The sequence below is a fragment of the Hydractinia symbiolongicarpus genome, chromosome 7 (assembly GCF_029227915.1).
Source record: "Hydractinia symbiolongicarpus strain clone_291-10 chromosome 7, HSymV2.1, whole genome shotgun sequence".
Classification (NCBI taxonomy): domain Eukaryota; kingdom Metazoa; phylum Cnidaria; class Hydrozoa; order Anthoathecata; family Hydractiniidae; genus Hydractinia; species Hydractinia symbiolongicarpus.
The window spans coordinates 4100707-4128122 of record NC_079881.1 but is presented as its reverse complement, the minus strand read 5'-3'; the positions used below and the strand labels follow the sequence as shown (position 1 = coordinate 4128122).

General features: G+C 32.4%; 1 protein-coding gene across 3 annotated transcripts; it reads left to right on the top strand.

Annotated features, from left to right (window-relative positions):
- The first annotated feature begins 1888 nt into the window (after positions 1–1888).
- Positions 1889–27416, top strand: LOC130648980 (1-phosphatidylinositol 4,5-bisphosphate phosphodiesterase gamma-2-like). Of its 3 annotated transcripts, XM_057455146.1 has the most exons (31): positions 1889–2044; positions 7677–7876; positions 8288–8450; positions 9015–9091; positions 10184–10226; positions 10417–10520; positions 11119–11173; positions 11605–11721; positions 12212–12285; positions 12872–12948; positions 13835–13958; positions 14427–14513; positions 14858–14950; positions 16285–16430; positions 16950–16998; positions 17413–17569; positions 18475–18548; positions 18987–19058; positions 19511–19651; positions 20318–20356; positions 20471–20488; positions 21098–21154; positions 21810–21851; positions 22479–22629; positions 22899–23033; positions 23435–23521; positions 23888–23955; positions 24837–24944; positions 25483–25557; positions 25916–26003; positions 26312–27416. In XM_057455146.1, exons 2-31 carry the CDS (start codon positions 7703–7705, stop codon positions 26479–26481), a joined length of 2865 nt encoding a protein of 954 aa, XP_057311129.1. In that variant the 5' UTR covers positions 1889–2044; positions 7677–7702; the 3' UTR covers positions 26482–27416. The 3 variants fall into 3 exon arrangements, 2 of the variants coding, with proteins under 2 accessions (XP_057311129.1, XP_057311130.1); XR_008982991.1 differs by lacking the exons at positions 25916–26003; positions 26312–27416 and having other exon boundaries at positions 24826–24944; XM_057455147.1 differs by lacking the exons at positions 24837–24944; positions 25483–25557; positions 25916–26003; positions 26312–27416 and adding an exon at positions 24380–24799.

Genomic DNA, 27416 nt, shown 5'->3' with positions numbered 1-27416 from the left:
CCTTATTACCTCCTGCCAAGTCTTTCTCGGTCTGCCTCTGGACTTTGCCCCAGGAACTATCAAGTCTCTACACTTTCTTATCAAATTATCTCCCTCCATTCTTTTCAAGTGACCCAGCCAATTCAATCTTCTTATCTGGACAACATCTTTAATTCTACGGATACTTAGCCTGCTTCTTAGCTCATCTGAACTCTTTCTGTCTCTGAGACTGGCGTTACACATCCACCTAACCATTCTCATATCATTCCTTTCCAAACAGTCAAGATCTTCCTGCTTCACTGCCCATGGCTCACTACCGTACACAGGCCTCATAAAGCCTACCTTTTAACTCAATTGACAAGACTCTGCTAGTCAACAAAGGAAGTAACTCTCTGAACTTTTTCCAAGCAGAATCTATCCTGCAAGTAACACTTCTTCCAACACCCCCTTCACTGCCCAACATATCACCTAAGTAACAGAAGTTCTCTCTATCTCTAACGAGCCACTGTTGTACATCATTGAAGCTGAAAATACTTCATTCTCTATAATTATTATTATTATTATGTACCCAATGCTTGCAAGTCTAACAAAAAATTGAGTTACTACCAACCCCTTCCCTGCAAACTTCACAAGGGCACTTTCCAACTACAAGGTTACACTAGGCTGCAATGCTACTAATCATGACTTTAGACTTTGCTGTGTTCACCTTTCTTCCACTTTTCAGCTTCTTCAAACTTTTCAACTAATTCTTCCATCGACTCTGCTATGAGAACCAAATCATCTCCATACAATAACAGTGTGCCATCTCACCAACTTCCGTCACATGCCTTGTTAACCTGTTAACCTGGGGATTGGTAACATTCACTCACCCATATTAAATTGCCGCCAAGTTAAACCCCAGTCTCCTGCACGATGTGTGAGAGTTAGAACCACTAAGCTATGACGCTACATACAAATATTATTAAATATTTTTTTTTCGAATTTTGAGCTTTTATTCGCAGACTGACCAGCTTTATTTTTAGGACTCTAAAAACACCATGTTTGTGACGCCTCTGCCTACTAGGTTGTTTTTTTGTCAAAAAAAATACAGACATACCCTGATACATATAAGACTTCCCGTAATACCTTTAAATTTTGCTAGAAAAATTTCCACATACAGATACCTATCTCTTGATAGGGATAATAAAATTTGGCGTTGGGCTTTTATTTAATTAAAAATTGTAGCTAGCTATGTGTGGGTTGAGTGCTAATATTGACAAAAACTGTTGAAAGACCCTTTTAAAACGTTTGGAATATATTTAGCATGTATTCAACAAAATACATTGCAAAACAATTTAACTGAGACTCAGTTTTAGTTAAAATTTCACATTTCAGTAAGCTACATAATACAAACTAACCACCATCACAACGGCCATGTCTGTAATAAATAATTTGTTACTAGAGTATCTCCCGTCAACAAAACGTACGGAAACGATTGATTGTACGATTTTAAAAACACCCGAATTAGGGTGAGCTTAAAAATTGAATTTAGAATATTTGGACTTTTAAGGAATTTTTTTTAAAATAAGTAATATGAAATATGCTTTTTGGTCCAAATTCTTTTCTTGAGTCTTAAAGTTTAAAGTCGATTTTTTGACAAACAAATTTCGATACCGGTTTCACGGCTAGATTCTGCAAAAATTACCGAACATTGTAAGCACCTACCCTTTGTACGCCATATAAGATTAACATTAAGATAAAACGAAATCATTGCAAATATTTGGAGACAAGTGCTTTTTCAATTTTTTATTATTCCATTTCTTTTTAAAATAAGAGTGAAAAATTGGGTTTTCTTTTTCTTTTAACGTTGTTACGATTCCAAGGTAAAACTACTTTGCATATGACTCAACATCGTGCGGTATATATGTAAACAAACAATTTTGTGCAGTGATTACTCGAAGCATGCGAAACTAATTGTCAGGAGATGCACAACTGTTTTGTTGAAGACCAGTGCATCCAAAATTAGCTACCTGACTGTTCTTCTAAGTGAAATTATAAGTAGATGTGACATGCATTACGCAACAAAGTAAGTCAATATTTATCCTAAGTTTTTTAGCACTTTTATTACGTTTTGTGGGCAGGAAAGACACGCATGCATATTAATATTAATATGCATGCGTGTCTTTCCTGCCCTTTCCTATTATTATAATAATAATAGAGAGTAGCTATTGTGTTACGAGATAAAATGTACACAAATTTGTTGAGGCTAAAGAAAATGCATAACATTTTTTTTTTATCTCAGATATATTCAAAAACATGTGTGAGAAAATTTATATTCTCACACATGATTTAAAAAGAGGAAACATAAAATTTGGGGGAAAGGGAGGGGGCTGAGTGGCATATTTGGATTTTATTTATTTATTATGAATATTTACACAGGATTTACACTTCAGTAATAAATTACTGCTATTATTGCGTGTCCTGCGTGTTTTGTTTACTAACAAAAAGTATATAGATAGGGAATTTTGAATACTGTAGGATTATTAGAACCAGATTTATTGTATTTTAAAGCTTTAAAATTTTATAGTTTGACCAAACCATAGTTCAGTTAAAAACTGTCAAAGCGAGACTATTGTAGGCTTCATTTTCTCGTTATTCTATTTTTAAGCATAATAAAGATTGTTTTTATTAAGCACATATCCTTTCTTGTTTAACTAGAATGACATACTGCGATTTTTAAGCATCATAGGATCTTTTTTTTATTAGAACTAATTAGAGTGATTTTTCAGCTTTACAGAGATGTGTTTTTCTTATTTCAAAACAAAATGCAGTGATTTTTAAGCTTCAAAGGCCCGTTTTCTCATTATCAAAGAAGGGAATACAGTGATTTTAAGCTTCATAGAATAATTTTCTCACCATTCTAAAAAAAATGTAACGATTTTTGAGCTTTGCATATCCGTTTTCTCTTTATTTTAGACAAAAATACAGCATTTTTTAAGTAAGGTATATTTTTTTAATATAGAGTAAAATATGTGAAGCTCTCTAGGAAAATCGACCATTTCTCATTTTGTATTAAAATATACAAAATACGGAAATTTCGTATAAAAAATGCCGATTTCGTATTTTAAAATACACACATTTTTTTTAGAATACGAAATACGAATTTTTGTCTTTTTAAAAATATGCAATTCTATTTCTAAAAATAGAAAATACGAAATGCTATTTTAAAAAATAGAATGTGTGTTTTTGAAAAATGTTATGTGTATCAACTGAGTGATTGAATAAACTGAATAGAAAAATTACTCAATTTTACAAGTTTGTTTTTATTAGACTTTTAATTGGCTCAATGATCTCACCGGGACGTTTTTTCATCACTTTAAAATGAAATACGTCAACTCGAAAGCTTCACAGGGACAAGAGAACTTTGGGAAGAAGTTGAGCACTACCTATATATTTGTGTATTAGACAGTTTTAGTCACATGGAGTTACTGTAACCTTGTGTTGGCACTGGTTTGAATGTGCTAACCAGACAATAGACATGTACAATTACTCCTTGTTTTGCCCTACCAGATTGTACAAATTTTGGTAGCTAATTTAATAAATCATGAACTAAAATAGGGTATGCGTTTGCCATGAACTTCTTGAAAATGTACTTTTGACTGTACAACTTCACCTTAGCTTTTTTTTAGCCTCCCTTTGGGATTTATCCAGCAACAGCAAAATTGTGAAGTGTTTGTTTGTAGCATTAATTCTTTGCACATAATACAGTACAGTAATACAGTATCTAATTGCTTTAATGATCTTTGCAAGAGCTATGTTGTGAGAGATTTAACAAAGGCTTTATGATAAAACACCACAGGAAAAATTTCCTCAGAAATGCAAGTTTCTTTGTTAAAACTTATTGAAAATAAAATGCCCTTACTGCAAAGTAAAAAATTAAAATAAGATTACAATGAATTTTTAAGATTTACCGTATTTTAGTCTAAGATGCAAGAAAATGACTATAGGAAGTTTTATTATAAATTCACAAAAAGTACTAGAATCTTTGTTTTATGTCACTAAAGTACATTAGGTTATATTTAAAACAGTTTTTCTTTTTTATTCTTGTTATCAAAGCACACACTTGCTGAATTAATTGCTGAGTATTAAGCATCCTGGGGCTAGGGTAGAAATTTTAAATAGGTGCCCTTTGAAGTTATTTTGTTACGTACAGTAAATTAATTCAAAAACATTGCTTTTAATTTCATTTTTTTAAGGGAATGGAATCGATATCACTGTTTTTGAGAAATTTCTGTGGTTTTCAGCTTGGACCAAACAGTACAGCTTGTTTGAAAAATTAATTTTGGTAAAATTAAGCAAGCTTTAAGACAAAGATGGTAGCATTGTCAACTTTAAGGGCGTTTTCTACCAATGGAAAAAAAATGAAACAATGTTAGCACAGCAGAAAGTTAGTTTGCAGAAACACTTTCCAGCTTGTATGACCTTTTAACATCATCTTGACCAGTTTGGCTTGTCATATCAGAAGCACCGTAACAAACATAGAACTTTAGATAACATCATATAGATATCTCACACATTGATTACTTTTTAAAAGTGTTGTTTGTTGATAAATAAATTAATGGTTTTGTGTTATGCGTATTTCAGTATTTGCTGAGTGGTTTGTAAGAGATTCGATGCATGTGCGGTAGACAAACACCATTGTACAGTACCTAGAAATATGCATCAGTGTATGGCTTATCTCTTCTTGGATATGTAGCTGGTCAGCGGGATGAATGAGTGACAATAACACAATGTTGTGAGTCATATTTTTCAAAGTCCCCTGTAAATTTTATTTTTAATGGGTAGATAATGATGTTTTAAACCACCAAATGTCCCGTGTTATCAAAGAAATGGTTAAATGTGGAAAAGGTGCAAATCCTGTAATCAACTACATTTAGTATTATTTTTAACAACTGATTTTAAATGTTTACAATATTTATGTTGGAGAGTTCTTAGCAATTTACATAACAGAATTCATTACATTTTTATGCTTGCAGGTGGTACAAAATTTTCACAAGATAGATGCTTTAGTAAATTCAACCAGAATGAGTGAAGTCAACATTCTGGTTGGAATACCTATTTTACCAGCACTTTTGTCAAGATTCCAAACATATCGTTGTATCAACAGTTTAGTTTTGATGCAGACATTTTGAGGTGTTGTTTGTACACAAGCTAGCTTATACACTGGAAATCAGTAGGGAAATTTTGAAACCAAGTCTCAATCTCTTGTGTTAACAGCAGGAATGGCTATAGAGAGAAAAGAGTATATATCTGTACAAAGAGATTGTCGGTTTTGCTGTCTCAGTACGAGGGATTTAGTTTTACCGTTACACTAAATATTTTATTATGATTTGTTTTTATTCTGTAGTGATTTTGGTTGATTTTATTTTTTTAATCTTTACTTGACATTAAGATACAGAACTTTTAATTAATTTACTGTGTCTTAAAAATTTCAAAAATTCGAAACTTTAAGATGCATAAAAAACATAGGCATTACCATTGCTACAACACATTTGAAAATTTTTGAAAGAGTCAAGAATCAAACAAAAATAGATTGAAAAATCTGCGGCAGTCCTTGGATGATGCAAGCATTTTTGTTTTCGTATTTTTTTTAAATTTCTTTTTTTACTTTTCCAAATCAAATTTTTAGTATTTACGTAGTTATATTTTTGGTGACCCCAAAAATTAAGCTAAACAAATAAAATAACTTTGTTGTTACAAATACTTGACTTTTTTGTGCTCAATAATCATTTGCAATGAAAAACTTATGTGAAAATAAAAAAATATCTTGAATAAAAATCATATTTTTGGCCCCATAATGTATACAAAGAACACAATGAAAACAACTGTGGCGGTTTTTCATGAAAATACTAACTATACCGGACAGACCTATTTCCTGAGTTTGAAACAGCCAAACAATCTGGCAGTTATTGATATCAAAATCTGCAAATCTTTAATGCAGAGAGCATCCACCTTTTAATAGTTCTGTTAAGGAGCTTAAAAACGTGGTATGATCCGCATATTCCTCCCCTAAGAGAACTGGAACCTGAAGAATTGATCTAATAAAAAAATATAAACTTTCTGAATTTTTCGGTTGTTGGCTCAAACGAAAGACTGGCTGCACATTATGGCAAACAATAAGAGCACATTGCCAGGTATACAGTCTCAACAAGAAAAGCAAAGATAAAACTCAAGAATTGTTGAATCAATAACCAGATATAATGGAATATGAGCTGCATACAATTTTTAAGGGATCGCTGATTTTTATAAGACATTAAGAATGTTTCACCACAGATTTTACTAAAAAAGAACGTATTAAAAATAAGAGCAAACTAATGTAATATTAGTTGTTTTCTTGTTTCCTAAGCTCACACAAGTAAATTGACTGCCTAGGAATAAGGGATCTAAGACCGCAAATTTATGACATGGTTTTTGTCACACTTTGTTTTTTAATCCCACTCTTTGTTTTGAGCCTTGTGTTTCTTAGGATATCAACATTTACAACCGTAACTACCATGTTTTAAATAAGTGACTTTTAAGTGGCATTTAATTAATTTTTCGCTTTTTTAAGGAGGAACATCTATTTTAGCCAGACATTTGAAAGAGGGGTTTTTGATATAATTTTGTAATTTTTGTGTTTCTTAGAAACAATTTCAGCCTTAATTCTTTAAGTAATTCTGAGATATTTTTTGAAAAACTGACTACCATAATGTTTCAATTAAATGCCTTGCGTAATTTTTCTCTTTTTAATTTTTCTATTTAAGGTAGGCATAATTTGATATTATTAGGGTTTTTGATAAAATGTTATAAATTTCTCTTTTCTCTTGCCAATATATGTGTTTTTAATGTTTTAATATTTATTAAGTTGTAGTATATATGGTCTCAGACGTTTTTCTTGTTTGACACTTTCAGAGTACTTTTTTTAATATATATATATACATATTTAGGTGTTAATGTGTTATGAGCACATGGTGACAACAATAGAAATATATTTTTATTTTAAATTTGTGTGATTATTATATAAATGTGTTATATTTCTTCATTTCAAATGTTGTGTTAGGCTGTTGTTTTTTGTTTTTTTTATAAAAGTTTTAGTAATGTGAATATTAACTTTGGTTTTATTTTGTTGTCCGAAATAACATTTTAAGGATTTTGTAGTAATTTATTTTGTTTATTTTTTGTTTGTTTGTTTGTTTGTTTGCATGTCTTTATGTATTCAAAGTAATTTCAATCTGCATAAACTGGATAACTACTTCTGTAAACTCCTTAAACCAAATTTTAAATATGCTGTACTTTTAATTTTACAACGTTGTCCTTCATTTTCTATATATCTCTTTAAATCTTATAAAAATCTAAAAATGGATAAATTTAAAAAAAAGAACACTTAAATAATAATTGTTTTAGTAACTTAAAGTCATTTTTTCATTTTTGAATAAGCTTAAATTTCCTTTAAAACTGCACCTTAAAACTTTTCTTTAATTTTCTCAATTTTTATGAAAAATTGGAGCAACTTTATTTTATGTAGTAGAACTGTTTTTATGGTTTATCACCTGTCAAAAAGTCTTCCAGAGTTCCTAGAAATTTTATCTCTCAAATTTCACGATTTCCCGTTATCAGAAGACACAAAGTATGTTTCGTGGGAAAAACTAGGTAACACCAGTTTAACCTTGTTTTTTTAGAATGTAATCAGAAATGAATTATTACAATGTTTAGTGATCAGAGCCTAAATGTACAGGAAAATGAACATGCAGGTCGCACTGTGTTAAAACAAGGCTATCTGCATAAAGTTGATCGGAGTCAATACACAGCCAAAAGTTGTCCTTGCTGGTCTGTGGTATTAACCAGAGGATCTCTTGATCTTTATCGGAGTGTGAAATTTGTAAGTTGTGTATGTTTTTAATTTGATTTAAAATTTAATTTACAACATTTAATTCATTATGAAATGGAAATTTTAATTTTTCGGAAGTGGGGGGGATACATTTTTTTCTTGATAAGAAAAATGAGCCCTGAATAACAGCGTTGAACAATATTACTCCCTTAAAAAATCAAAGCAATACACACCACAGTTACACTTTACAAGAAAAGGATAGGAATGTGATTTCTTTGAAGTCTCAAATTTTTGGCCATCATTAATGAAGTATTTTTGCACATTCAAGCAGCAGAAGATGTGTCATTAGGAACTTAATTTGATAGCTGAATGAATTCTTTTTTGGACATGTGCATCCTATTGATGTGTTTTTCTTCTCCAACATGCGATTTATGTTTAACGCATCATTTTTTGCATTCACAGGACAAATTGAAGAGAAGTTACCCACTAGCTGTGATCAAAGAAGTAAAAAATGACACAGACTCTCCTTATAAATTCACTATCTTTTTTTCAAGCCAACCCCCTCTTGTGTTTCAAGCAGAAAATGAACGTGATAGCATTGAATGGGTGAAGCTACTTAGACAAGGTGAATAAAATATTTATAGGAATATGGAATATCAGAGACTATTATGAGGACTTTTTTACTTATATACATCAATGACATTTCCTATCTACTTATTCTGGAGCAATTTGTTCAGTTTTTTTAGGAGAAATTGTTACACTTTATATAACTTTTCGATCCAGCAACGATGTTCAGCAATGCCAACATAGATTCCATTCTGTATTTTTATGATGAAAGACATGTTTCTTTCACCATATAATGCTAATCGTTTCAAAATATTGCTAGCTGTAAAACTTATATGTTTGTTTACAATGCTATTACTAGTGTAAGTGAAATTCACAGAAAAAGTAATTTAGCCAAATTTGTCTTGTAATTTCCAATGATAACTCTTCTTAATCTTCTAAACCCGCTTAACTCAGCAGATGAAAAAGTTATGTAATCATTATTCTAGATTTTAAGTTGGTTAAGTATGTGTTTATATGGTTGTTTCTTCATAAAAATTGAAAAAGGGAAATGCCCCCAACAGAAAAAATATTGGGTATTTGATCCTTAAAATGTGATAGTTTTCTAAAGAATGTTTTTTAACAGGAGTAAAAAGTTGGAAATGCATTGAACCATCAACTCAGGTGAAGAACGACAGTGTAAATGAAGACAGTGAATTAAAGGTATATTACTTACAAGATAAATGATGCAAAAGTACAGTGTGAAGTTTTTGTCGTATAATCTTCGCCCTTTTTTATATTTTCTATATTCCATGTAATCGTTTAGCAAGTAATTTTCATTTTTTTACACTGAATGATTAAAATTAATGCATCTATTTATTTTATTTATAATAGTTTCAAATTATTTGCAAAAAAACACTGTGTTAGTATTTTAGTACTAAAGTAGTTTTCAGTGAACAGACACTGGCTGTGAGGAGGAAAAATTCACTGAAATTACAGTTGGTTCTAGACCACCTATTACAAATGGTCTCCCTAATTTTAAGTACGTAATCATAATCAGTGAGGACGGGACAATTTTTATTGAAATTTGACAATTATTTACCTAGCTTCAGCTTCTGTTGGTACTGTGAAGAATTCCCTAGTACATTTAAAGCTCCCATTTGAACTAAAACAGCTATTCAAGAAAAGCAATTCCAGATGCTAGATAGCTGCTTAAAGGCTGCTTTTTATACAGCTGACCTGGCACTTTCGCATGTGCTAGTGCAATCAAAATATAGTTAAACAGGCTTTACTTTTTGGGAGCAACACTTTGCATTTGAATTATATAAGAATTTTTTTATTAGATTTTATTTCAAGATGGTTATGAAAACGTGAATTTTGTTTTGGAATTCTTCCTAGAATCCAAGGAGAGCATAATGTCAAATATTTCAAAACATGTATTAAAATATGCCATTGATTTTACCATCTAGCAAAGTACTTTATCCCTATCCAAACAATCCTTTAACCCAGAAGACAGTGATATATGTGAACTCAATGTACTTGACTTAAATAAGAACCTGGACATCCCCACTTTCCATCTTTCCTAGTAGTGGAAGTTCCACTTAAATCGTTATATGGCTTGACTGTATCTAATAAGGTTAATCTGCCATCTGGCAACATACCTACTAACAAAACATTTAATCTTTTTGCCAAACACTTTCAGCCAAAGATTTAATAATTTGTCTTCCACTTTACTGGAGTTTTAGTTAATATATATTTTACTTTAGGTCCAGTTGTCTCTATACAACTCTGACTGCTAAATGATATATCTTTTAGATCATTTTTCCTTCTCAAAGAATTTCACAGCAATTTTGTAATGGTATGTATTTTTTTGTTCTTCAGTCACTTTTTGGTTATTATAAATTTGGTTCCAATGACTTTGATACTTGATTCAAGGGACCATTTAACTTTTGAATTAGTTTGGCATTGTGGCTACATTAAGAATGAAACTTTACTAGCTAAATAATATATCATTTTGAATCTTATTATTTTTCTACTTTATTTTTCAGATGAAAAGTTAGAAACTCTTGGAGAAAGTTCAATGATAAAATATGCACGAAGCGGCAAAACCATTCCGCATGAACGTGTGTTCACCATTGATGATAACTATGTGGTAAGTTGTATTAATTAGATTGTCGTATAGATTTAATCTGTTACTTCTAAAATATTTGTCTTTAAAATTTTCATTAATTTAGTCATAACAATACTAATTATTAAAATAACAGCCACAGGATAGATCATGTAAAAAATTTGACAAGGTTAAAAGGTTTATTGACATATTTAGTTATGCATTGATTGTAGGTAAAAACTTTCCATTAAAAGATCCTGTAATATTGTATGTTTCCTATTCATTTAACAACATCCTAGAAAAACGCATGTCCAGGTTTAATCACTTCGCTGACTCAATGTTTGCCATGCTCAATCCATTTCATATTACATATTGTGTTTGATTTTGTTAGTTTTCTACTAAAAACTTGTTCCTGTCAAAGTTGATCGTCTATGATGGCTAATTAAAGCAGTGGAAAATATTCTTTTTTTACCATTATCTTTTTTTGTGAAATGTTAATAAAATCTCTGAGTTTTCAAAGCTGAAAATTATATAAAATCGTCTATATAATATATAATCTGTTTGAAATCGCTACTTTTTTAGTATTTTTAAATCAAAATCTTCTTGTTCTTTTATGTTTTAATTATAAACTTTACAAATTTAGCATATAATGTGGAAGAAATCTTTAACTAGTGGAGGATATCGTTATAATTGCTCATGTAAGTTTATACCTCAAATTTGAACTTTTTTTGTTAGTCTACCACCCTAATTATTTCTATTTTGTTTTAAAACTTTTTCTTTGCTTCTAATAACCCTATATTTAAACTAACATGTAATAAACCAATGGAAGAATTCACTGGTTCACCTTTTAGCGTAATGAATTACTTTGCAAGAGAGTTGAAATAAAGCTTCATGCAACTTTGGAGAAACAGAATATATGGATATTAATATAAGCGATTTATGAGCAATGTACTGCTGTAGCTTTTAATTTTTTTTAATTTGTATAGTAGACCTGTTTCAAGAATAGCAAATACGAAATTTTTTTACTTCATCTTTGCTTGATACTGTTTATTGTGTATGTTCTTGAATAGACAAAAGCTTAGCTTGCTTGTTCTAGTCAATATTTATTTGTTTGTTTGTTTTGTTTTAGTGTCATTTCAAGACGTAACGGAAGTTCGATGTGGACAACAAACAAGAAACTTCAATCTCTTCCCTTACATTGAAGTAGAAAATCAATCCTTCTCTTTAATGTTTCAGAGAGACCAAGGTAACACGTTTAGACACAAGAAGGGTGGCTGGTACCACTGGAAATTTTTCACAAATAACTTAAGTTTCTATAATCCAAGAAAAACTGCCTTTATCTGTAATGTTTAGCAATTCTTTGTTATGTTGTTGTATTAGTGATGCTTTGATACAGTCTTGTCAGTAAAGAAAATGCTAAATGTGTAGCAAATCACACTCCCAAATATGATTTTATGGTGTGCAGGCATGTCATCTTCAAGTCTCCAATTAGCCTGTCTACAAGGAGTAAACCTTTGCATCTGTGATGTTGGTTTTACGTCCTATTAAGGCCTGAAAACAGCACGCCCAATTCTGTTTTAGTTGTGATGATGGCAGGTATATAACAATAATAGTAGTTTTACTATGATTTACTTATTGTTATGTCTTTAAATTTTATTGCAAAGCTTTTAATGTTTTTGTTATAACGTTAACGACTTTCCATAAGAGACTATTTTTGCAGGTTTTTGTATTTCCAGGAGAATGGTGTGGCTTAAATTCGCTAGATCTCATATGTGACTCTGTTTTTGCATTTCAACAATGGAAACAAGCTGTAAGTCATGTACCATTTTTTTACTGAAGTGTTTCTTTGATTTGTTTGGTTTTGTATATCAGCAACATAAGCATTGAAGATCATATGTTTTGAATTAGTCTATGCTGCAGACTTTTTTTCATTCACATGGTCACTTGGCAGTTGCAAACACAAATGCTTTGTGTATTAAAGTGGGCAACTGACTGGTAGCCTTGTGGTTTGTTTCCAGTGCAGGAGGTCTTGGGTTCAAACTCTGGCCGAGTCATGCCAGAGACTATAGGAGTGTGAATCTATTCTTTCTGCATAGCATTCAGCATGAAAATAGCGATTGCTGCGCTTGCATGACTTTTGTAGCTCAAGTGGGAGCTTTAAATGCAGGACCCTTTTGATAGCAGTACCAAAAAAGAACTGAAGAGGCTATTCTGGGTAAATAATTTAAATGATAATAATAAAATAATTAAAGAAAATATCTTTTCACTTCTACAACTTTTTGCTGATGTTAAAAAATTGAATTAGAAAGCCTGCACTGCATTTGAATGTTGTGGTTCTAGAAGCAGTATTCTTGTTCTTCGAATACAAAAGCTTAATTTGCTTTGTGTTTTTTTAGTTGGAAATCTTGATTTATGGAAAAGATGGAAAGTTACCGCTGCGTGACTGTCATAAGATTTCTGATCCCATATTGGTGTATCCTTTCCCTATGCATACTTTTTTTTAAAAAGCATTTGCCAAATTATAATAATGATTATTCTCTCTGTCAACCAAAATAGTATCTAACATCCCAAAATTTAAAAAAAGTCCCTGCACATAATTTGTAACAAGTCCTTGCACATGGGTATATTCTTTAACATTTTTTTTCAATGAAAACAAAACAAAATTATGTCTTTGTTTCTCATTTTTGTGTGACTGTGTTACACGGTATGGTCAGTGTCAATTGTTATTGCTTGTTAATGTTATGTCAGATATGATTGGGTTAAGGAACTCTAAATTTACATTTGCATTTCAGATTACTGTATTATGTCATTGGCTACTTTATCTATACTAGTCGTTAGCCCGTGGAAAAATCCACGGGCTCGCTCGTCGCAGCTAAGCTAACATTTTGCGTGACAGACAGACAGGCAGACGTATACGGGCATTATAATATAGATGTAATAGCCAGATTTTATTTGTCTGTTCAAAAAGGTAGCTAATATTCCTGTGATCTTTGTGCAATTTTTTAGAAACCACAGGGGTTTTTAAATCAAGAAGCTCATTATAATCCTACCTAAAATCATCGTACTAGCCCACATCCAAGTAAATTTCATTACTTCATCCTAAAAGACCAGGCAGGAATGCACAGAATAGCGATGCAAGAAATATGTACGTCAGGCGATCCCCCATGGGATATTTCATGGGCTTGTTTCTGTAATAATCATGTTAGAGCAGGGAGGTCTCTCTTTAAACCTCCTTGGTTAGAGTAGCAACATTTTACTTATACCTCCACTATTATTCAGGAGACGTGCTTAGAGCTTCTGTGTCTGTGGTTTGAGGGAGGCTTCAGTAAAACTCATTTTGTTTTTCTTAACACAAGTAGTTATCTAAAACGCTATTGGTCTGTTCTTGCTGAGAAAAATTTCATCTCGTTGGATACTTGTTTGTGTTTCATGTGGAACTTTAATAAATCAGTTCGAAAACGAGCATTACGAAGTTTTGTAAGGGTATGTTTTAGCATTTTGTTCAAATAACAAGTTTTTAATCCAAAGCTAGCAAATTCTTTTTTTGAAAATGAAAACTTTAAATAGGACTGCAGACTGTGTTTTTGTTTACTGATTTTCACTTCTATGTAAACTTTTGAAATTTAATTCTTTTTCAAGTTGTACACGATTATCAGATAATATTCTATTATATAAGGTGTAAGCAAAATGAGTTCATTCAGTGGACAATGCTCATTACTCGCGACAAAAACAACATGTTAAAATTTCTGGGGAGTTTGAGTGCCCTAACCCTGTGTCAGCCAATCTGTTGATAAGGATATACTTTTTAAGATCTACTTTTACAAAAAAAACATTTCGTTCATTATGAGCATTCTGTCTTCTTATTTGTTTTTTGAAACTACACATCTTTTCCTAAAAACAATGATCAATGAAACACCTTAAAGCAATTGACTTGTTTCCCCTTTTTTTTAGAATATTTCACGTTGTCAATTTGCTGAGGAGCAGTTAAACTTGGATTACTTTATTTTTATTTTCAACCTCCTCAATCGACAAAAGCAGGTATCTATATTATATCATCTATATTACAATATATGTATACGTCCTGTCTTTCACACAAAATTGTACCGCAAGTAGCAGGACACACGTAATGTGGTATAAGAAAAGGACCGGTGAACATGTGGATTTTTCTCGAGCCATCAACTAGTTATTATATTGTACCAAGAATTATTTCTTTGAAAAATAGTCAGTATGTTTGTGTGTGTATATATAATGTTGCTTGTAAAATCTGATTGGATTTTTCTTAAACACGAAATGTTCTTCATGCTTACATATCAGATCAGGTATTTCTCGACTGTTGTTATTGGTCTGTTGTGTGTTCATTTACCTCTTCATTTGTTCTGTAGCTTTACGAATATTTCAAGAGCTTCGCAAAATCATTTCCAGATCTTGGCATGACAGCACAAGAATTTTTATGGTTTTTAACAGATGAGCAAAAGGTACTATTTATGATGCTTTTTTTTTCGAAGTATTGTCACAGCAAAAAAGACTTCTTTGGGTACGGTTTTGAATCATAGAGAATTAAAGCTTATCTCCTACGAAAAAACAAGTGGAGATCGTATGAAAGAACTTTGAGAATTATCTAGGAATCGTTTTATTTTTTGGAAAAATCTTAATCGGTTCTTAAGATATGTCTTCAAGGTTCGGATAATTATGCGAGATCATGGCGACACCAACTAGCTTTAAAACATGTAATTATAGATCCTAAACATTGAAATTTGTGTAAGATGTTTGAAAAAGCAAACTGAATAGCTAGTGACATTTCTAAACTTATATGCCTGGCTAAAACTGTTAAATACATCACCTCATTCAGAGCTAGTTCTTGATGTCATGCAATAATCAGTGGAACTTCAAGTCCAAAATCTGAAGAACAAATCGAATTTTTTCAAAAAAATATACAAATTCTTTATATGAAATTAGCTTGTTTTTTGTGGGAGGTAAGCTTTAAGAAAAATAATTCAGAATTCCATTGAGATTTAGGGCTTAAATGCAAATTTGATATAATGCAACCATTAATAATGGGAAAACAATGGGAGTTTCTTTTCTTTAGGATAAGGACTTTAAAAATTGAGTGAATGACGTTCACCCAAACAACTAAAAATGTAAAGTGAGACCAAAAGCTGAGCTTGCCTAAGAGCGCATGCGCTAACAAAAAGTGCGATATAAATGCAGTCAAATGGAACCGGACCTGCAGACTTTCTTATTTTATTACTATTTTTTTGTGAAAGGTTAGAAACATTTGCGAGGATAAAAAACTAATAAGGGCGTTCTGATCTTCAATATTTTTAAATTGGGACGGAATCAATTAGTGCCAAACAAAAGCATTGGTCCGAAATGCAAAATTCACTAGTGTGAAAAGTCAAATTTATTAGTGCAATTCTGGGTGTTTTTTCACTCGTTACTTATAGCTGTATTTTAGTATAAGCAGCTAATCTAATTTACGTTTTTGCTGTGAAACTAAAGCAAATTATGTGGTGTTAAAATGCCAAGATATGTTAATCGTGAGAATAGTGCTAAAATTGCTCCTATTTACGGAATGTAGAATTTACTAATGCAAATCTTGAGTTTTATGACGACGTAGTATGAAACGTATTGGCGTGAATTGCCTTTTTGTGTGGATTTACAGAATGCAATTTTTAGCTACATTTGTGCTTACAAGTTCCGTATTTTTAACGCTTTTTTTCTACCCTTCAGGTAGTGTCAACAACCAAAGCGACAAAGTAAAACTAGAGAAAAAGAATTATTATGATGTAAAAAAATTTTTGTTTTTTAGATGACAGATATGGACATTACAACAGCAAGAAGCCTTATTGCACATCACGATAAACATAACTGGTTGTTTAAGAGGTTTTCAGCTGGTGATGATCCGACTGCATATCAGACAAGTGCTACTCTTCTCTCTTTCCATGGCTTCATGAGGTGTGTTAGATAATTTATTCTTGATATGTGCCTCTGTCTGTTGATTTTTGAAGATAAAGAGTATGGTCACACTTCTCACAAAAAATTTCTGATAATATAATACCATATCATTGTTATTTATATTTCATTCTTACATTTTAGACATCTAAGATTTTCGTATCAGCAGATGATCTTTTTTCTTCCTTCTACTGTTGACATAATAGCTTTCTTGCAGTTCGATCTCCTATGAAAGCAAAGCTTGGCCTGCTATGAACTACGAAATCAAAAAGCTTTTTAAATATATACTGTCCCTCTTTTGCAAAAGTACTGGCCCACTTTTGTTAGAAAAATATAGCTAAGAGAGAAAGGGGTTTCTGTGCATTTAGCCTCGTGTTGCAAAAATTTTTTTCCTTGTGAAAACCTACATGCACATTGAGTTTTGTTTTTGTTTATTTGATGGTTTTAAAATTTCTCAATGACATAAATGTTTCGTGCATTTCTATACTTAGTATCCAGGCTCATATTTGTTTTGTTTTTTAGTTTCTTACGAAGTGGGGATAATTCAATCGTAGACAGTAATATTGAACAGGTTCGTTTCCCTTTATTTTTCTTTTTTTGCTTCTAACACTATTAGAATGCATATCGTTACTTAGTTGTGGCATTTATTTTAACATTAGCGGAGCTTAACGTAAGGTATACAAAAAAACCTAAAATACCTCAGCTCCAAATAATAAATTATTTTGCGAAAATAAACATACCAATTATCATATTTTATTTACTCAATTTGTCTAGTATGGAATCTCCACCACCTTTTATTCACATTAATCTTCAGTTATAAAGTGCATTTTTGAAAATAATTTCACAAACCTTTCAACTCATCTGAATTCTCGCTCAATTTATTCTTTCCTGACTCAGCTATAAAATTTAAAAATCGTTTGTTAGACCTTTTATCCCCCTTCTCTGCCTCATTCCTAAATCATATATTTATTCTTTTCTTTCACAGGATATGAACAGACCACTTTCTGATTATTTCATCAATTCGTCACACAATACATACCTAACTGGTCATCAATTAAAAGGCTTGTCAAGTTGTGAAGCATATGTGTACGCACTGCAGCAAGGATGTCGTTGTTTAGAAATTGATTGCTGGGATGGACCAGGTAGTGATTAGTTGTAAATTCGTTGATAACAATATCATAGGCTTCACACTGTGGTATGTTTTAAGATAGCATTTTTTGGGGTAACAGTAAATCCTCTCCTAAGCGCCGGGCTTGTACAAGTTTTCAACTGTTTTTTAGGGGAGGGGGGGGGGGGGGGGTAAGGCTTAAAAGAGACAATTATGAAGGGTGTAAATGTTCAAAGGTGAAGACAATACCATTTGTTGATGTAAATTTTAGAATTAACATTTCATCAGTTATAAATTTCTTTTTCGTTGAAAGCAGAGCAGAGAGAATTGTTTTTATTATGAACTTGTTATAGTTCAGACTTTATTTGGCACGAGAATTCTTTTAATGCTTTTATTTGCAATGAAATGTTCCACACTTAGCTGATGTCTCGCAAAGTTTTTTATATATATATTTTTTATTTTTATGAGAATGATGTGGGCAATATATAGAAATTAAGGCGTATGAAAGGTTAGGAGTATTTTGCTAAAATTCATAAAACGAATGAAAACTCAGTTGTGTTAGAGCTTCAACATCTTATTCATTTACAGCAAAAAACTGTCCCAACAATAATTTTCAAATCTATATTATAATACCCGTATACGTCTGTCTGTCGGTCTGTCACGCAAAATGGTAGCTTAGTTGCGCAGATAGCGAGACGCACGCAATGCGGTATAAAAAGGACGGGCGAACCCGTGGATTTTTCCACGGGCTAACGACTAGTTAGTTTTAAATTCTAAAACTTTTGACTTGCATTTAAATTGATATTATTTCCTGATGTTCCCGGTCTACACAATCATCATTCTCGGCTAAACTTCAGTTTCCATAATAGCATAGTAGAATCTAATGTAAATATAAAAAAAAAATTGTAACTTTTACTGACTGTTTCCATTTCTCTTTAGATGAACCTATTGTAACTCACGGCATGACTTTGACGACTAAAATTAAAATGAGAGACGTTTTAGAAATTATAAAGGTTTGGGTTTTTTTCTTTATTTCGTGGATATTGCGAAGTTAACTTTTCCAATGCACGTTTGACCAGGGACTTGCAATTTCAGATGTACCGGAATTTTAAAGGGTCGTGATATAGAAATAATGAAAATTTAAGATGTAGAAAATGAAATAAAAAATCGTGGCATCTGTGTTAAGGTGGTTTTCCACTCAAAAACGAATTGAAACAGAGCGGAGTGGATAATTGTGATTTCTAGAAATCTGATTGGTTGATAAAATTGTTTGCTCCGATCAAAACTGGAATTTGATATCATATTAACTTTTCTTGCAGACAGAAACGAAAAAAACAAAATAATTAGTAGATAACCAATCAAATTTAAGTATTTTTGTTACGTACCGTTTTGATTTTGACTGGAAATCCATCCAGTGTTTTGATCATCTATAATTTATTTTTCTATTTTAGGAGTATGCATTTGACTATTCTCCTTATCCAGTCATCTTATCTTTGGAAAATCATTGTTGTAAAGAACAACAGGTCTCTTTTAATTGTATATCTATGTGTGGGTGGGTGGGTGGGTGGGGGTAGGGTTATGTTAGTAACATGTGTACTTTGGCAATGACGCTTATACCTTTACACACTCGTTCAGATTTTTATAGATCACCTACCTTGAAAATGTTTTTGGAAAGTCTTTTTAAAAATCAGGAAAACATCAGAGAATTCGGAAGCTTTTTGTATTGATTATATGATAACAACAATGTTTAGTGGAGTAGCCCTGTTTATGCAGGCTCAAACTTCTTCAGTTAAAACTGTCAAAGGTAAACAAGTATCAATAAATGTACCCTTAGAAAAAAAGTCGCAAATTTTCAATAACCCCTACGGCCTTTTTCAGCTTTACGGTTAGAAGTATGGTCCCGAAGTTTCAGCAGAGAATTTCAAGTAATAATTCCTTATTCTTGATGCGCAATGTGTTAATTTTTTTTTTACAGTTTATGATGGCGAATATGTTTGTTGAAGTGTTTGGTGATATGCTTGCGACTGAAGATTTGTGTACAAACAACACGTTACCTTCTCCTGAAAAGCTGAAACATAAAGTTATTTTGAAAGGACATGCCAGATCAAAAAAGAAGGTAATGTGGCGTTTCTTGATTTTGTCGTTATTTCTGTCACTATTGTTCATGTTAACGTTGTTTGTCGTTTATAATGATTGTGGTGGTGACGGTGATGGTGGTGACGCGTTGGTGGTGGTGACGTTGGTGGTGGTGACGGTGATAGAGGTGACGGTGATGACGTTGGTGCTGGTGACGTTGGTGCTGGTGACGGTGGTGGTGACGGTGGTGGGGGTGACCGTAGTGGTGGTGACGTTGGTGGTGGTGACGGTGGAGGTGGTGACAGTGGTGACGGTGGTGACAGTGGTGGTGGTGACGGTGTTGGTGGTCGTCGTCGTCGTTGTTCCAATTTGATCATCATTCTTTTTTTCTGACTGTGTTATTTTTGTGGCTGTTTATGCGTTTATCCAGAATATTTTATGTAGTTTCTAATAAAAATTTTACCATTTAATATTAAATCTGTCAAGGTGCTACAACACTGGAGGATAGACTCTAATAAATATTGAGGAGGGATAACTTAACTAGAGTAGAGGAGGGAGTCAACAGTCTAAACAATTTAGCAAATCAAACTTACAATTATTGCTTTTTCGTTCTACAATTTGTGTGTTTTCTTTTATCTCGAACTAATTGTTCTTTGCAATTTTAAAAGACGAAAAAACAGTGATGCATATTCTTGTTTCTGTTTAGTCTCGTGTGAAGATACATTGCAAAAAATTATCAAGACAGGTAACTATATTTTAAAGTTCTATTTCATTAGAACGACGTCTTTCCTTAGTTTAAAAAACATTTCTGTTTTCCCGAAGTAATTTTTAATAATTTATATATTTGTTTTGTTCATAGCATCAACCATCTGAAGATGTAAGTAATTTATGAATTTTTTTTTTTTGTTCACAGTTTTTTTCTTTAGCAAGGATATCTTTCTTCACTATGAAAGCATTTGTTTAGCATTTAACGTCATTGCTAAAAATGTAATAAATATCTGGCTGAAGTCAACATGTAAATAAATAAAAAGTTAAACTATTTAGTTAGATTAAGAAATGTATCTATACAGCTTACAAAGGAAATTGTTGAATAATTTTTTTCTAACTTAACCTTTAGTGCAGTTTCAAATGTCTTATAAATGACCTTCTACGACCTATTATAGCTGTATTAAGCACAGTATCTGAATAGCCTCTCAGCGATATGCGCTGTAGGTTTTGTGGAGAGCGTTATGATATTTCTCGTCTCTCAGGTTTTTTTCATAAAGGCTTTTTATGAGAGTTGTAATTTATGAGATCTTTTATACAAGTTACAACTTTTCGTTCAACATTTAGCGCCGGTGCTTAGAAAATAATAAATTTCTGCCAGTTCATAAATTAATTTTTTTAATTTTTCAATATTTATTGGAATGTACTCATAATTTCAGTCTTAAAATTACCGTTCCTTCGGTGAAGTGAATTTCAAGTGGGTGTTGTTTGTTTTCCATAGTACTCTGGCATCAAATCTCCAAAGTTACGAAGTTATTCCACTGTCAGTCAGCCAGAGGTATGATTCAATATTTCTGGGGATGATGTAAGACAGACAGTGTAGTGGTAGCGCGTTTGACTTGTAATCATAAGGTTTCAGGTTCGAGTCCCCACTGTGGTGCACTTTAGATGTAGCGTTGGCGGCTCATCGGGAGCCATTTACCGCGAACAGGCTTGTGTGGCATTGTGATCGAAAAACAAGCTTGAGCAATTCTATGAGTATCCCTGAAAGTAATGTAATATATTTACAGCCGGATATGAAATAGAGCCAGCCGTTCGGTTGGAAAACCCCAACGATGTTAAACTTCTCATTATTTACTTATTTCTAAATGTCATGTATTTGATTATGCAAAGCGTTTTACGAAGAATGTTTCACGTGTTGGCTAGTTTCTAATTTGGTAAATTACAACTTGATCTTTATTATTTTTTTTAATGAAAAGTATAATCAGGAAAAAATTGTTTATTGAAAGTAAAAAGACATAACAGACCTGAAAATCTTTTCTTCGCTGTTGATTGGTTTAGTATTTTGAAACCTAGATTTTAAAAGTAAACAGTACAGCAGTGAATATCAGAGACGCGATTCGATCCGGGAAAACATTTCACTTTAAATTCTCACGGAGAGGTTCGTATATTTAGTAACACATACCCAGTGATTTCGTATATTTTATTTTAAGTTTAATCAAGATGAAAAACAACAAGGGGGAGAAGAAGATATAGTACGTATACTCTGATTCTTTGTGAGAAATTACTTGTCACCATTCATTTGATTGGTGTTAATCAATCTTACCGTAGAATCTCTAACATTGTGTTTGTTTTTGTCTATCTTTTTGTATATCTGCCTGAGAAGTGGAGTTTTCTCTCTAAATTTTAAAAAACAAGCCTTAAACCGCAAGGTCCGTGAGCAAATGTGCTTGTTGAAAAGGTTCCTATGCAAATGTGTCTATGTAAAGGTTTCTATGCAAAGTTGCCTATGCAAAGGTGCCTATGCAAAGGTGTCTATGCAAAGGTGCCAATGCAAAGGTGGCTATGTAAAGGTGCCTATACGAAGGTGCCTATGCAAAAGGTACCAATACCATGTGTAATGTTTCTATTACTGCAACTAAATTCTCAAAACAAGTAGGTTTTTTTTTCATACTTATTGTTGGCCTTGCATACCTAGCATAAATTAGTGACTTTTTTGTGAGGAATGCCAACGCGGTAAAAAGATATTGCATTTACTATTTCTTGCATAAGTATTTTGTGTGTCCTCTGGCACCACTTTGGTTTCGCGTAGAGGTAGAATACAAGTATTAAGGCTCCATTTAAACTGTCATGGCGTTATACAGTGTTTGTCTTTCCCTTAGGTTCAAGTTCCGTTGGATGACGTGATGAGCCAACTGATAGTGTATTGTCGTGCAGTTTCTTACAAGCGCGATGATCTCAGCCACAACTGCACGGAAATGCACTCGTTTGGAGAAAACACAATTTCTGTGATAGGAGAAAAGTTTCCAATTGGTGAGATAACCTTCAAATTTGTTTTATTGATTTGACTTTGTTTGTGTCTACTGACTTACAGGATGTGCATCGCTATAGTTTAAAAACCAGTATAAGACCTTATTTTACATACATTTTATGGTATCGGAAAAAAGTTTGTAATGCATTGGTTTGTTGGGGAAAATTATACTGTTTTAAAGAAAGATTAGAGAACTAAAAGCTTTCCAATAAACTGAAGGGATATTAAAGAGCGGCTACTTATATTTTTAAAGCTGAATATTTCTTTTAAGATGTGTTGTATCTTACTCGCCGAAAGATGGTAAGAACTTATCCACGAGGATCACGCGTTGATTCGTCGAATTATAATCCAATGAACATGTGGAAACTAGGTGTTCACATGGCCTCTGTGAACATACAGAAACCAGGTCAGTTTTTTTATTTTTCATCATTTGCGGGCAATCGCCCACTAATTATGAGCTACCTAAGCCTAGTATGGCAAATAATCCTTTTCTCAAGCTACAGCGTCACACTATCTTTTGAACATTTTTAATCCTACAATTTACATCCCACCTGTACGCATTTTTAAATAAGAACCTGGCTCTCATTATTTTGTTCTTATAATCTATGAAACAAATCAGCTTGAGTAAGTTCAGGCTGTTCTAAGTTTCTTGAGACACTTTCAGCCTCGATTTTCTTATAAACTAGGTTCTTATAAGAACGTGTGTTGGGTTAGACTTGGTTCTTTAAGGCGCGTTTTCATTTAGCCCATTTTTCGTTATAGTGCAAAAAGCTTACGCTTTTTATTCGTTCATTTTTTAAATTTTAGATTTCGGACTCCACATCAACACTGGATTCTTTCTAAAATCGGGTTCTACTGGTTATGTACTAAAACCACAAGCACTGATCAGCCAAAGTATGACTTATTTAAAGTTTCAAGTAAAGTTCTACATAAAGAGACTAAATTGTAAAATAGCGACACACTTTTGTACCAATCACTGAAGATATAATGCATTAGTCTGCATGGTGGTGAAAAAAAGCTTGAAAGCGGTTCGTCGGGTCCGTCAGCAGCGGTACTATTGTCACTGAATTTGGAATTTTAACCATCTCTTTTACGAATATTTGAAAAAATTAAACAGGTACCCTACATATACTGTTTACCCTAAGCTGACAAAACTGGTGAAGGTTGTGCGACAATGAAACCAGTATTTTTGAGTTAGAGTCTATTTTGAAAATTAAGAGAAACAACCCAACTTTAAATAAATATTGTGATTTGTTTTAGAGTCCACCTACCATCCATATTTGACGAGAACACCAAGTGGTGACAATATGGAATCGTTGACGATAAAGGTATGTTTTAAAAAGCAGCAGTCTTGAGGTTTTGTCTATACCAAAAGCTAATTTACATAAAAAACGACTTAATGATTTTTAAGGAAGCGTAAGAGATTTATCATCTTTGTTATGTCTTTTTTTTATCAAAATTAGATCTTTTAAGTTCTGTTTGTGAACTGTCAATCGTTTTGCATGATTTATGTTTATGCCTTCCTTTCTTCTATTATTTTCTCTGGACATTTTTTCCCAGGTCAACACTTCGCAGAAATTTGAAAATTTTTTAACAAATGAAAACGTCTCAAATACTCTTGGAATTGTGCTATTTTATTTATGTTCAATTTATCTTTAAAAACATGTTAACTAATTTTGTGGCTCCTAAACCATCTCATGACTTCTAAAAAAAATAAAATGGTTGCCAAAATGGTTTTTAGTTTGTTTCTAGGTTATATGTGGCCAGTTTGTGGAAACGATAAAGTTATGTTTTAAAAAGCAGCAGTCTTGAGGTTTTGTCTATACCAAAAGCTAATTTACATAAAAAACGACTTAATGATTTTTAAGGAAGCGTAAGAGATTTATCATCTTTGTTATGTCTTTTTTTTATCAAAATTAGATCTTTTAAGTTCTGTTTGTGAACTGTCAATCGTTTTGCATGATTTATGTTTATGCCTTCCTTTCTTCTATTATTTTCTCTGGACATTTTTTCCCAGGTCAACACTTCGCAGAAATTTGAAAATTTTTTAACAAATGAAAACGTCTCAAATACTCTTGGAATTGTGCTATTTTATTTATGTTCAATTTATCTTTAAAAACATGTTAACTAATTTTGTGGCTCCTAAACCATCTCATGACTTCTAAAAAAAATAAAATGGTTGCCAAAATGGTTTTTAGTTTGTTTCTAGGTTATATGTGGCCAGTTTGTGGAAACAGATATGTTTTTAAATCTCCCAATATGTGTGGAGTTTGAGACCGTTGGAATTGATGGTGACGCACGTATCTCCTCCACAGAGGTAATAAATATTTTGCCTTTCTGATAAAATTCACCCTTGAATGTACAGTACTTTAGTGCCGAACTTCTATGTTTTAACATCAGGTCAGCTTACACTAGACAAGAAAGCCCAACATGCTTCAACAATGCTTCTTAAGTAAAACACACTAAATATAAAAGCTTTGCATACACTAGAACTTCAGCTTAAGATAGACATTAAAGCTCAGCATACACTAGAAATTCAGCTTAAGATAGAAATTAAAGTTTGACAAGCATAAAACAAACTTCTAAAGCTTAGCATACACTAGGTGCCTAACACTAAAAATTGAATTTAATCTTAGCCTTAGATTAAAAATTGCTAACAAACTATGACATGAAAATTCTCACGAGATATACGCTTGCAGAAAATCATCTAAAATTATTTCCCTTTTGTTTACCGTGTTATAAATGTATTAACGGCTTGGGTATGATAACTTGCAAATTATTGTCTGTTTTGTAATAAAACTTGTAGTATAGTTCCTGTTCTGTAATATAATGAATTTTTATATTCTGTATTTTAGCCATGTGATGATGGTCATTTTAACCCAGTGTGGGAGAAGGACACTCACACGTTCAACCTAATCATGCCCTCACTGGTAAATAAATTATGGTCGTTTGTTTTTAGCGCGTTGTATTGCGTTATTAAAGCTTAGCAAAGGCAAATAATATTCTTGGAAAAATATTTTTATCATCTACAGTTTTTATCGAGTTAGCAGGCCAGGTAAATTTTAGGAAAACGTACATTGGGATTGTCTCATATCTTTTTATCTCATTGTCTCATACTCAAACTTTTGTCAGTCCCATTCTCGTCACCTGCACAAACTTTCTCCAGGGCTACGGTGATTTAAGGTGTCGTGTGTGTTCCATTTCTCTCCGGGAAATTCTGGTCTTTATTGATCGTACGCAAATTTGATCTGTGAAACGTTACATTGTTCTGTCTCGTTTTTTTTCCAGTGTGTGTTGTACATTAAAGTGCTTGCTGTCTCTCGAGTACACAAAATGATTTATCAAAACTGCTTCCCTGTTGACATTCTGAAGCCAGGTTAGTATATTGTTGGTACTTATATATGTTCTTGTTCAGGATGTAAACGGGGTCCTTTTCAGGGCGTAGGAGAAACAGTGCGTTTAGAGTTTTTATGAACAGTTTCAAAGATTATGCGCCATTACGAATTCGAGATATTTAATGGTGCAAGTAACGTTATCAAAATATTTACACTTACGCAAGCTTTGTGTAGTAACTTCGTGTTGTCACTTCTTGAATGGTGTTTACACTTACGCAAGCTTTGTGTAGTAACTTCGTGTTGTCACTTCTTGAATGGTGTTCACACTGTCCATCTTTCTCTTTCGCAGGTCTGCGGTACATACCTCTAAAAACATTAACTGGCGTAAATAAAAAAGAAAATGGCTTGTTCGTAAGACTGACCATAGAATATACCAAGGAGCAAAGGCGACATGGTAGCGAGTTAATTGCATCCAATGTGGGTGAGAAGACTGACAGGTTCAGACTACATACTGCATAAAGTCGCATAGAACGGTTTTGTAAGGCTGACCATGGAATACACAAACGATCGAAGGCGAATTAATTGCATCCAACGTGGAGTAAAAAAATTAGTAGGTTCAAATTACATACTGCATGAAATCATTTGAAGTGGTTTTTATGCTGACATCATAAAGTGGCTCCTCGACGCCACGAAGTGATTTCTTATCAAAATAAGAAAACCTATTATGGTCCCTTTGGATACCGTTACTTGCTTATCTTGTGGAACAGCTTGAGAGCAATGCGCCTAGTGCTTGAAAATTACACCAAATGTTCGTCTTTGATATACATTTGGACGCTTTTTTATGTTTCTAGCAAAACATTTAAATTTGTGTGTAGATATCCAAACTGATACACCTGTTTCTTTGTATCCATATACCTTAAATAAATTAAATAGTTTTCATTTTTTAAAAGAATTTATCGTTAAAATTAGTTCTCTCGAAAATTAATTTTCTTGAGGTAGTTCTATCAAATAAATTTATGCAAAAATTCACAAAACAAAACAGGAACACCTCTACACAGGAAAAACATTTGAAATGAGTTCGGTGTTATGATACTATACACTTATGTCTTTCTCTTGTTAAAATTTCATCTGTTCCTTCTTGAGTGAAAGATAACAAAATTTAGTGGCAAAGATCTCATGTGTGAATACATGGAAATCTCGAATAAGCTCCTGAAATATTGTTGTTGCAACTAGATTAATTGGATGGTTGTTTTTGAACATGTTCGTGTCGCCGTCTTAGTTAACAGGCGTTGGGAACGAGTTGGTTTGTTTTAAAAGAGCTAAATATTATACAAAATATATATAAATTATAATATAGAATAAAATTTATTTATTTTTTTTGTATATAGCAATATAAGTACTTGTTTTGATTGAAAGTTTGGAAATAATAAAAGAGCTTTTAGCGTTCTAAAGAA

Coding starts and splice junctions, on each gene's coding strand:
- LOC130648980 (XM_057455146.1), top strand. CDS start 7,703: ATGTTTAGTGATCAGAGCCTAAATGTACAGGAAAATGAACATGCAGGT. Junction 19,652..20,317: donor ATGCCAGATCAAAAAAGAAG/GTAATGTGGCGT, acceptor GTTTCTGTTTAG/TCTCGTGTGAAGATACATTG. Junction 23,956..24,836: donor TGGAATCGTTGACGATAAAG/GTATGTTTTAAA, acceptor GTTTGTTTCTAG/GTTATATGTGGCCAGTTTGT.